Source organism: Bombina bombina, chromosome 1, assembly GCF_027579735.1.
Source record: "Bombina bombina isolate aBomBom1 chromosome 1, aBomBom1.pri, whole genome shotgun sequence".
Classification (NCBI taxonomy): Eukaryota; Metazoa; Chordata; class Amphibia; order Anura; family Bombinatoridae; genus Bombina; species Bombina bombina.
Window position 1 is genome coordinate 455,047,124 of NC_069499.1, and position 12,582 is coordinate 455,059,705.

Here is a 12,582-nt window from a genome sequence, read left to right on the forward strand (position 1 = left end):
GTGGTGAGCGGAAAGAAGTACAAAAATATATTATTTGCTGTATAGACAAGAGCTAGCAAAAAGGTACATGAATATATGGCGCATTTTTACAAAAACGGAATCCTTGTGCCTTGTCCTTTGTTTAATCATTGTTGAATTCTTGTATGATTATTCTGGCTAATTCTATTTGCCTCACTTATAAAATGAAAACATATTCTATTATGATAGTGCTAACTGCCCTTACTATGTAACCCCTTGCAAACTAGTGTTACATTTATAAGCCAGAGTAGTCAGCTGGGTCAAATAAATTAGCTAATAACAGTATCGCAGATAGTCAAAAAGGCAGTGATGTAGACTAGACTTAATTGACTCAAAATCAAGTCGCTTCAATGATTTTACTTGGATTCTGCACATAATAAATGACACTCTGGGGCCAATCTGCCCGACATCGCTAAATGCAGACAGATCATTGCACACACATTTCTAATGAAATGCTTGTGCAATGCCGCCCCCTGCAGATTTGCAGGGCCGCTAGCAGGGATATCAATCATTCCGATCGTATCTGATTGGTATGATTGCTGTCCACCGGCTTAGAGGTGGCGGACGAGTTAAGGAGCAGCGGTCTTACGCTGATGGCTCGCATGGAATAAGCAGATTGACTGCTTAGTAAATCGGCCCCTCTGACTTGACTCACAACTTTATTTTTAGCAACCAACTACCAACTCAGTAAGATAGCCTGTATGTATCATAACACACTCCAATGAGTGTGTAATTCCCGCCCCTTCTCTTGCGTGACCACTCTGCGAGAGAAGGGTCTTTCAATCACCCCAAGCGAGCGAGTTTGGGGTGATCTCTCTTTGTCACTTCAGAGGTGGCAAAGAGTGTAAGAAGCGGCGGTTTAATTACCACTGCTTCTTACATTGTGGGAAGCATGCACGCATGTGCGAACCTGCCCCGCAAGGGCTCCAGAGCAGCTTATGCTGCTTTGTACATAGAATGAGTAAATGCCCTTGGAGTAAAAGACTTGAATACATCACTGCCAATTGGGAAGTTTGAATTAGGCTAGGTCAGGGTGAGATAAGTTAAAATAAACAGACAATAGAACTTGAAGTTATGCCATTAGTCAGCTATAAATTTAGGAATTATTGCAAATATTAACAAGGCTTGACCATCACATAGCAAATGACAAGACATTATAAATAATACGTTAGAAATATCATCACAAAAACACAAGACTTATTTAACAGCCTACAATCATTTACTCAATTGACATACCAAAAGAGAGTTATACAGAGTGGGATAACAGCAGACACTAGTAATTCCGTATTGTGTTGCTTGGCCTACTCCAAATAATGAAAAAGAGTTTCAAAGATTTGTTGGCTGTGCTAATTTCTATAAACAGTTTATTAAAGGAACAGTGTACTGTAAAATTGGTTTCCAGCGATTTGTTATAACAGCTGCAGAGTTTTAAACTTATGATAAACTTCCCCTTTGAAACCACAGCCCAATTCAGGGCTCGATTACAAGTGGAGCGATATTTAGCACTCCTCACATGTTAACATTGCTATACGGAGGCTTTTTGTGCACTTTGGGTTACGCTCGTACTACAAGTTGAAAATTAATAGTTTGCACACAAGCGAAAATCCGACATACACAAAGAGTTGGACATAGAATATCACAACCCCATTAACATATTTTCCCTTATACTTCAATGGAGCATGAGAACTGCAAAAAACAAACAAACCATAATTGCATGCTTACCCGATTGGTTTTATTTAAGTGCTCTAAACACAACATCAATTATTAATATTTCTTCACATACAGAACAATGTCCTTTTTATTGTAAATAGAATTATACATGCTTTAAAATATTCTAAATAATCCATACAAGACATACTGTAGATATATATATATATATATACATATACACAGTATATACATACATATTTAGACATTTACGAGAATTACCCTATATTGCTCGCTTGCTACAGTTAGCGTGCCACTTGTAATCTAGCCCACAATGGGATAATTAGCTTATCTGTCTTGGATTTTACACAATGTCTGACTTATCTTATTTATCACTGTACAATACTTAAGACTTAATTATCTAAAATGATCTAAAACTTTCAGTGCTGGCGAGATGATTTAAGTCTACTTACCAGTAGTACTGTGAGGTACATGAAACAAATTTATAAAGGCAAGTTTTAGCTTGAGAACTGTTTGTCTCTCAATGCAGATTATGTATGTGAGGGAGAGACACATACATTGTAATATAATGCTAAAAAATAAAAGCCCCTAAAGATTTTGCAGTCACAAGGCCATATATGAGCATATGTGTTAACCGAGCATTATATAGGTTTGCTTATTACACATATGGGTAGATTTATCCAGCAGCGGATGCTGCAATCCGATCGGGATTATTGACACCCCCTGCTAGTGGCCGTTTGGCTGCGAATGCATAGGGGCGGCATTGAACAACCATTTTACCAGACATTCAGGTGGATTCCAAAAAAAGCAGGGTGGTGAAAGATTCCATCCAGATTGATTCTTTCACCACCCCTTTTGCTCTCTCTCCCCCCTCTCTTTTGCTCTCTCTCCCCCTTCTTTTGTGCTTTCCCCCCCTCTCTTTTGCTTTCTCTCCCCCCTCTCTTTTGCTCTCTCTCTCCCCCCTCTCTTTTGCTCTCTCTCTCTCTCTCTCTCTCTCTCCCTCTCTTTTGCTCTCCCCCTCTATTTTGCTCTCTCTCTCCCCTCTCTTTTGCTCTCTCTCCCCTCTCTTTTGCTCTCTCGCTCCCCCCTCTCTTTTGCTCTCTCGCTTCCCCCTCTCTTTTGCTCTATCTTCCTCCTCTCTTTTGCTCTCTCTCCCCCTCTCTTTTGCTCTCTCTCCCCCTTCTCTTTTGATCTCTGCCCCCTCTCTTTGGCTCTCTCTCCCCCCTCTTTTTTGCTCTCTCTCCCCCCTCTTTTGCTCTCTCTCCCTCTCCTTTGCTCTCTCTCTTCCCTTTCATTTGCTCTCTCTCCCCTCTCAGTCTGTGTTGTTAATAAAAAAAATAATAATTAAACTACAGAAAAAAATAAACAAATAAAACCTAATCCCTAATGATCTCTCTCCCCCTTCTCTTTTGATCTCTCCCCCCTCTCTTTTGCTTTCTCTGGGCAATGGGTAGTTTAGGTTTTTTAGTGTTAGGTTCTTTATTTTGGAGAGTTTGGTGGGTGGGGGAATTTACTGTTGGGGGGACTTTTTTCTTCTTTAAAATAGCTGTTTATCTTGGGGCAATGCCCTGCAAAATAGCCTTTTTAAGGGCTACTGGCAGTTTATTCTTAGATTAGGGGGTGAATTTATTTTGGGGGGGCTTTTTTATTTTCATTGGGATTAGGTTTAATTTTGTAAACTTTGGTAATTTGTTTTTTTATTTTCTGTAATGTTAGCCTTTTTTATTTTTTGTAATCTTAGCTTTTTTTTTGCAACTTTAGTATTTTTTAGTTTAGTTAATTTGTGTTAATTTAGGTGGTGTTAAGTTAGGGGGTGTTAGGTTAGGGGGCTTAGTAATTTAATTAGTTATTTGCATTGTGGGTTTTGGCGGTTTAAGGGGTTAATAGGTTAATTAGGTTTATTGCAATGTGGGTTTTTTGTGGTTATGGGGTTAATAGGGTAAATAGGTTTATTGCGATGTGTGGGTTTTGCGGTTTAGGAGTTAATAGTTAATTATGTTTATTGCGATGTGGGGGTTTTGCAGTTTAGGGGTTAATAGGGTAAATAGGTTTATTGCGATGTGGAGGTTTTGCGGTTTAGGGGTTAATAAGGTAATTAGGTTTATTGCGATGGGGGTGGTTGACGGTTAAGGGATTAAGGGGTTAATTACTTTATTTTGCGATGTGTGGGTTTGTGGTGTATGTGTTAATACTTTGTGTGGGAGGTTCATTTTTTTTGTTATACTTTGTGCTGGCGGTGTTTTTTGTATTGCACCGTTTGCCTTTGCTGCATCCTGGTGGATTCCGAAAATGGCAGGGTGGTGAAACAATACACCATTCCAGGTGAATTATTTTGCCTCTCGCGCCAACATTCCATTGAGGATGCGTGCGCAACTGCCGACGGCGACGGACATTACAAACACAATAATAGTATAGATAGGTATAGATATATATTTTACCAATAAATCATCACATATATAGAAATATGTATTTATGAATAAATAGAACACATTCTGCTATGTGAAGAACATTGGAATGTGAAATATTCATATTTTTATGTTGGGTGCTTGAGAAAATGCAATCAGGTTTGCATGTAACTAAGGTGTTCAGGTTTTTTCCCCCACTTTTCTCGCTCCATTGACTTCTATGGGGGAATGTGTTAACCGGGTCAGAATATTCTAAATTTGGCTTTTTGCACGTGTCAGGTTAGCGCTCGAACAAAAACTTTTTATTTTCAACTTGTAAAATGCGCACAAAAAGCTTATTTCTAGCACGAGCGGGATCGATAAATAGCGCACCACTCGTAATCTAGCCCTCTGTGTTTACCTTGAACCTAGATTCTAGTTTGAACTACATTTAAAGGGACAGTCAAGTCCAAAAAAACTTAAATTTTTCAAATAGGGCATGTAATTTAAAAAAAAACTTTCCAATTTACTTTTATCAACAATTTTGCTTTGTTCTCTTGGTATTCTAGTTGAAAGCAAACCTAGGAAGGCACATATGATAATTTATAAGCCCTAGAAGGCCGCCTCTATTTTATTTACTTTTCACAGCAGGGGAGAGCAAGCTCATGTAGGCCATATAGATAGCATTGTGATCATGCCCGTGGCTAGTGGCAGACACTGCACTAATTGGCTAAAATGCAAGTCAATAGATAATAACTAAAAGTTATGTGATTAGGGGCGGTCAGAAGATGCTTAGATACAAGTTAGTCACAGAAGTAAAAAGTGTATTAATATAACAGTGTTGGTTTTGCAAAACTGGGGAAAGATAAATAAAGGGATTATTTATCTTTTTAAACAACAAAAATTCTGGTGTTGACTGTCCCTTTAACTTGGACTAATCATGTGTGTGGCTCTGGACTATAAGAACTCACTTCCTGCCATAACTTATTGCCTGACTATTTTGTTACCAGGGCCGGATTGGCCTACCAACATACTAGGAGATTTTCTGGTGGGCTGTGGCAGCTGGGACTACAATTTAAAGTTGTGATTAATGGATGCAATTGGGTTGTAAGGTTGCTATATAACATAAATCTGACATTTTTAATTAATACAAAGTAATATAATTTAATTCTGAAAAAAATATTGGGGAAGATGTGTCCCAGTAATTCCCTTTGAGAAAAATGGGGCATGTGTATTCTACTGACTCAACAGAAAATAGGGCTGGTCTTCATATTTTTCCAGGGCTGCTTTTTATTCCCAGTCCGGCCCTGATTGCTACTGGCTACAAATTGCTTGGACTATGCTGAAAGAAAAGACTGAAAAGTGAGGTGCTATGTGAGGGATCTAGATAAAGGCACCCTCGGTAGCTGGGCATTCACTTTGCAACTTATTTTTTAAACCACTCCCCAAGGCCCAGGTCTATTAGTATAATTTGAGGTCTGGGAATGTTCCTTTATTCATTTATGAAAGTTGTTGTATTGAATTATACATTATTTAATTATATATTAGTTATTGTATATTTATTTTTATTTTAGGATTATCTGATAAAGAAAACATGAATAGTTCTCTGGGCCCAGGATCCAAAAACTGCAATAAGGTAAAAAAAAAACCCATCCCAATATAAATCGATGTAATTTATAAGATAAATGAAAAGCAGAAAGAGTATAATAATGCTTATATACGTGAGTTCAATATAACTGCAATATAACTTTTCTCACCAACGTTAAAAATATACAAGCATATCCAAAACTTGGTAACTGCCTAGAGTCACAAATAACTACATCCTTTTCACTGTTCACTTTCTAGTTTAGATAGACAATCCATACCTACATAGCTAGCTTCAAATGAAAATTAAAATAAAAATTCATCCAGAATCATTTTAAAGATATGCCTAAATATCTTGGCTACTGCTGCTTATAACTGTTTGATTAATGAATACGGCTTAAACATGCTTATTTATCACCAAGTGGTGATCACTTAAACCCTGAAAATCAGAAATATATTTGAGAAGTTATAGATTACATTTTTAGCCAATGCTATAGCCAAAATTACTTCATAAATATCTTTCCTTATGTTTTTTGAAAGGGAGATAAACCATCAGGAAAAGGAGATTGATTTTACTTGGAAGAGTATGCTTAGCTTGATTTGCTCTGTACTTTCTTAAATATAAAGCTCAATACGTTTTCTAAAACAATGTTTCTCATGAATGTGCAGTGGAAAATTTGGCAAATATGTTATTATGATATAAAGTACCTTATATAATATGATATGTACAAAGACCTATAATCAGCACTGTTAATGTCTTCAGTAAATTTGTGGGGGAGATAGGTTTGAATAGTAGCATCAAGAACCGATTAAACTAAAATTATGGATGCAGTGCAAATATATATTTATCAATGTTAAGGGTTTTAGAATATTTAGATTATGCAGCAGAGTTAACACAGTATAAGGTTTTATGTCATCAAAATAAAATAATATAGGGACCCGATTGAGGCCCCTGTTATGTGATATGATAATAGTGTATGTCATGACATTTATTAATTTGTGGATTTCTATTCTGCATTACCACTTATATGTTGGAGATCACCTTGCTCTGTTTTATTGGCAATTTATGTATTATACATATTATTATGTGGGCATGCTGTGCAGTTATGTATTATTCAGCTATGGATAACCACAATTGTAATTTGTATATGATTCCCTATGATAATAAGGTGTATGAGGAAATGTGTTTAAGTTGTTTTTTATTTTTTTGTGTATTAGTCAATTATTATTTTCAAAAGAAATCTAATGGGAGTGTGGCCTTCTAACAGATAGCAAATATCTCAACTATATCATAGTATATGGTATAATAGAGGAATATTTAGCAAAAAGGATTGGTATAATACTGCTTGTAAACCCAAGGATGTCAGTAAAATATATATATTAGTAATCTTTAGCCTTTTCTACAATATAAGAGAAGCATTAATGTAATCCTGGTCTAATAAACAATATATACACTATATAATGACACTTCCATAGTCACAGATATAAAATTAGATTAGTATATATTTGTTGCTTTCAGCATTACCAAATCAAAAAGAAGATCCCACTAAACATAATTTATATGTTTTAAAGGAAATATATAGATACAATAGCAGTTTAAGATCTTAACATCAATGTAAGGTCTATGTAAACAGATTAGAACAGAACTTGATGTGGATATATATGAAGGTCATGATTATATACGGTATAAAGGCCATGTGTATGTGTATATATATATATTTTATTATATATATACCGTATATATATATATATATACCGTATATATATATATATATATATACCGTATATATATATATATACATACACACACACACCGTGTATACAATTTGTTTGGACACCTTAAGTAACATTTATAAATAATAATAATAATTTTACTTCAGTTATCCAAAGCACAAACTAATTGTATAATTTCATAATTTGATTTAATGATAATTTGGTCAAGTTGCCGCGTCCTCAGATCAAGAGTGTCACAAAACACATCAAAAATACTTTTAAAAGTTCAGTTACAATCATAATAAAGATATAAGGTCTCGTGTTAGAAAAAAAAGGCAGACAAAGGGCTTTAACATAGAGATACATACGTACACATGTCTAAAGATATATATATGCATATATATATATATATGTTTATATATGTGTACATATGTATTTATATGTGTACATATGTATTTATATGTGTTTACAGACATATATACCCATATAAAATACACATATAAACACATAAACACACATGTACATACATATAGCCATATATAAGTGCATTTGAGCACTTTGCATCTAAGAAGATTAAAAAATTTAAAAATATTTATGCAATATTATTAATTTATAATAAAGGTTTAAACTATGTTTTTACTGTAAATATTTCACATTCCTATGATCTGCACATAGCAGAATATGTTCTAAGTATTCCTAAATCAATATTCCTATATATATTTTTATATATATATATACAGTATATATATATATATATATATATATATATATATATATATATATGTATGTATTTATGAATATATATATATGTATTTATGAATAAATAGAACATATTCTGCTATGTGAAGAACATTGTAATGTGAAATATTCATATTGTCATGTCGTTAGCACACATGAAGAATATGCGATCGGGTTTGTGCGCAATTTGTTTTTTTTTTCTACTTTCTTTTGCTCTTTTGACTTCTATGGGGGAATATGTTATCCCAATATATTAAGTTTGGCTTTTTGTGCTCATAAGTTAAGGCGCAAGGGGAAACGGTTCACTTTCAAGTCATAATACAAGCACAACCCGACGTGCAGAAAGCTTTACTTCTAGCGCAGTTAAAGCACGAGCGGGAACTTAAATAACGCTCCACTTGCAATCTGGCCCGATATTTTCACTTTTAATATTTTACAAGTGCTGTTTTTAACAATATTTACTAACATATAACAATATTTACTATCTAACAAGAAGACTACAGGTTTATAGTGCATGGTGTTATGCTATCCTTTTATACTGGATTTTAACAGTACTGAAACTGTAAAGCATGGGCCCACTCACTCATAAAACTGCATTTGTATAGAAGATATAATAAAAAATATCTACTTTATTACTGGGTTTTTATAGGGGACACATCTTCATGCAACTAAGTCCAAACACTGTTACAAAATTCCAAGTGGTCCGCTATCATTAGTGCAGGCACACTATAATGCAATATCGCACCCGCATTAACATGCGCATGTATTACAAGTTGATAGTAAAACCCAAGCGTTTTGGGTTAGCGCCATTGAAGTCCTCGTGTAAAGAGTTATGGCTAAATAAAAATGTGCAAATAAGATGCACTAGGGAACGCTCAGACCAAGCTAAAGAGTATACCAAACTAAACACAAAACTAAAGAATGATTACATTAGAATAAAAATACTTTAAATAATTATTGCCAAAAAAAGGATGCCGGTTACATACACATATTTAATTGCAAAGTTGATAAGGATTAAAAAGTAAATTTAATTACACTTAAACATTTATACAATATAGGTCGACCTATTCAAGAATGAATATACACATTAATATACAATATAAAACAAAAAATAAACGCAAAAAACACATAAAAAGTTTATATTAAAAATAATAAAATGCACTCAGTAGACCAGATATACGTTTAACAGTTGAAATCCCAAGGGGATTTGTCCTTCAATTTATCGCTGTATAAACCCACAAAATGTCTCTGCAGGATTGCATATAGAATTAGAAAAGAGACGTCCCAGACTGGAGAGTTGCCGATAATACTGTGCTCCTACGGACAGAGAATCCTCTTAGTGTGTTGTCAAAGAATAACTGACAAAAACATATCCATACTCACATATTAGTTAACATGAAACGGCTCCTAGTCTGCAGAGCACCAATCGTGCCGTGGACCACCCACAGAGGGTAACAGTTCAGCAGTTCAAACTTCTGGACACAAAGGTGCTTACAAATATATAAACATAACACAATCCGGCTTGAAACCCGGTGAAAAAATGCAGTAATCTTTTACGGGTTGGGATTGTACTAGACAAAACCAAAACTTCCAAGACCAGTTTTCTTGGTCAGTCCTGCATTGATCACCTCTCCTATACGGTAATAGATAAAGTTACACCAAACTGGAGGGGTATACAAAAAGAAATTTTGAAACTAGAAGCAAAATGGATTTTTGAACTAAAGACTCTTACACCATATGGTTTAAATTTAGATTTTGACTTAAGATGTTTTTTGTAAAGAAGGGTAAGAACAGTTTTATTTTTATTAGAGAAATACCTTAATTTTTTAAAAATAATATAAAAATAATTTTAAAAATAATTCTAAATAACCTTTTTCAAATTAGGGGAATATAGTGTAGTGGTTAGGGTGTTTGTCTTAGGAATTGAAGGTTATGGGTTCGACTCCTGCCTGACCCCCCCTTTTTAGTTTTGTTTTATATATTTTTTATATATTCTAAGTCCATCTTGATTTATTTATGTAGAAGTAGATGGTTCAGTGGTTTGGTCCATACCTCTGGGCAATAGAGGTCATGGGTTCGGTTCCAGTATGGAGAGTTTTTTATATGGAATTGTTTTCTAAATGGAATTGTTTTATATGAATCTTTTGTTTATTTATTTATTTATTTAATTAGGATTAGATAGCTGAGTGGCTTAGTTCACAGCTCTGGATAATAGAGGTCCTGGGTTCGGTTCTAGTGTGGAGAGATTTTAATAAGGTTTTTTTTTTGCCAATTAAAAGATGCCGGAATTTGTTAGAATTCTTAAAGATTGTTAAAGTTTACATTTTTTTATAAGTATTGTAGTAATGATGCATTTATTTTGAGAAATGTTTCTATCTTTGAGTATGTTTTAAAAGACGTCCCAAATTTAGATTTAGATCATATAACGAAACTCGCCTTAAGAAACAGGTGGAAGGTAATTAATGAATCATTGGTCAGATGTGTGTTTAAATAGGAGCAGTCTTACATTCTGATTTAGAGCTTGAAAAAGAAACTATTATTTTGAAACGCGTTGCTCTTTCCTTACCTAGCTCCAGCATTGGAGCATTTGTTATTAATCAATCTTAGGCAAATAAACCCTCTAAGGTGATCAATGCAGGACTGACCACGAAAACTGGTCTTGGAAGTTTTGGTTTTGTCTAGTACAATCCCAACCCGTAAAAGATTACTGCATTTTTTCACCGGGTTTCAAGCCGGATTGTGTTATGCTTATATATTTGTAAGCACCTTTGTGTCCAGAAGTTTGAACTGCTGAACTGTTACCCTCTGTGGGTGGTCCACGGCACGATTGTTGCTCTGCAGACTAGGAGCCGTTTCATGTTAACTAATATGCGAGAACGGATATGTTTTTGTCAGTTATTCTTTGACAACACACTAAGAGGATTCTCTGTCCGTAGGAGCATAGTATTATCGGCAACTCTCCAGTCTGGGACGTCTCTTTTCTACTTCTATATGCAATCCTGCAGAGACATTTTGTGGGTTTATACAGCGATAAATTGAAGGACATTGCCCCTTGGGATTTCAACTGTTAAACGTATATCTGGTCTACTGAGTGCATTTTATTATTTTTAATATAAACTTTTTATGTGTTTTTTGTGTTTATTTTTTGTTTTATATTGTATATTAATGTGTATATTCATTCTTGAATAGGTCTGTATAAATGTTTAAGTGTAATTAAATTTACTTTTTAATCCTTATCAACTTTGCAATTAAATATGTGTATGTAACCGGCATCCTTTTTTTGGCAATAATTATTTAAAGTATTTTTATTCTAATTTAATCATTCTTTAGTTTTGTGTTTAGTTTGGTATACTCTTTAGCTCGGTCTGAGCGCTCCCTAGTGCATCTTATTTTTACATTGGTTTTTTATAGGCCTGAGAGGGTGTCCTATTTTTTCTAGTGGAGTTTGTAGTATATAAACTTTTGGCGCTTGTCACTTTAAATCTTTTTTAAATAAAAATGTGCACCAAGCACAACATAAATATATTAAAATAAAGTGTTACACTCATATATACACTATCTGATAAAAATATTCATAGAACTAGTAATAAAAAAGTTATAAGGGTTAAAAGGTATATGGTATATGACAAGGTGTTTTAATAGAAAGGGGCAGGCTAAAATGTGTGTATATATATATATTATATATATATATATATATATATATATATATATACATATGTCTAAATATGTGTGTGTGTGTGTATATATATATATATATATATATATATAGACACACACACGTATAATTACGTTTACATATACATACACATATACACATATAAATACTTATATGAAAATTTAAACACAGATATATATAGTATAGATATACTTTGAAGATCTTTCCACTCAAATACTTAAAAACAAGAAAAGTCATTTTTATTTTATATTAACCCCTTTCGATGTACATTGCATCCTTTAGACGCATTACAATGCATCTTCGTCATGCAGGTGTATCACCGTTAAAACGCTGTTTTCGACGATCCCCAGCCCTACAGGCAGGGGATCAATTGGATTTGGTGGCCTAGTGGGTGGCACCCCCAGGCTTCGTGGGAGTGCCGGTGATGTCACCACGTACGCACATGGTTGATGTCACAAAGGGGTTGAGCCAGAAATCTCAGTGTAGCTGCTAGGGAGATGGGGGAGGTCCTTCAAACCCCTGATCTCAGCTCCCATAACAGCTACAAACCTCCAAGTCCTAATAAAGTATTTTTTTCTATTGGACAAGTCCCTCTCTTATGGATTTTGTCTGTATTGTCATTTGATCGCTGTAGTAAAAGTAAACACCTTGCAAGAAAAAAAGTGCTTTTATATCTGTACTCTCTTATCTATATTATAACCCTCAAAAGCCCGTATGGGCCCCTATTTGACACATGGCTACTCTTTATAACAATTTAATAAGGTGATCACAGTAACAGCAGTGGTCACTGGGCTATTTTCA

General features: G+C 34.5%; 1 protein-coding gene across 1 annotated transcript in view; it reads left to right on the forward strand.

Annotated features, from left to right (window-relative positions):
- Window positions 1–12,582, forward strand: part of LOC128645442 (rap guanine nucleotide exchange factor 4-like) — a 388,555-nt gene that overhangs the window by 152,095 nt on the left and 223,878 nt on the right. Inside the window, exon 3 of the mRNA XM_053698451.1 lies at window positions 5,645–5,706. Within this exon, the coding sequence (XP_053554426.1) occupies window positions 5,645–5,706 (62 nt within the window). The remainder of the gene's footprint in view (window positions 1–5,644; window positions 5,707–12,582) is intronic.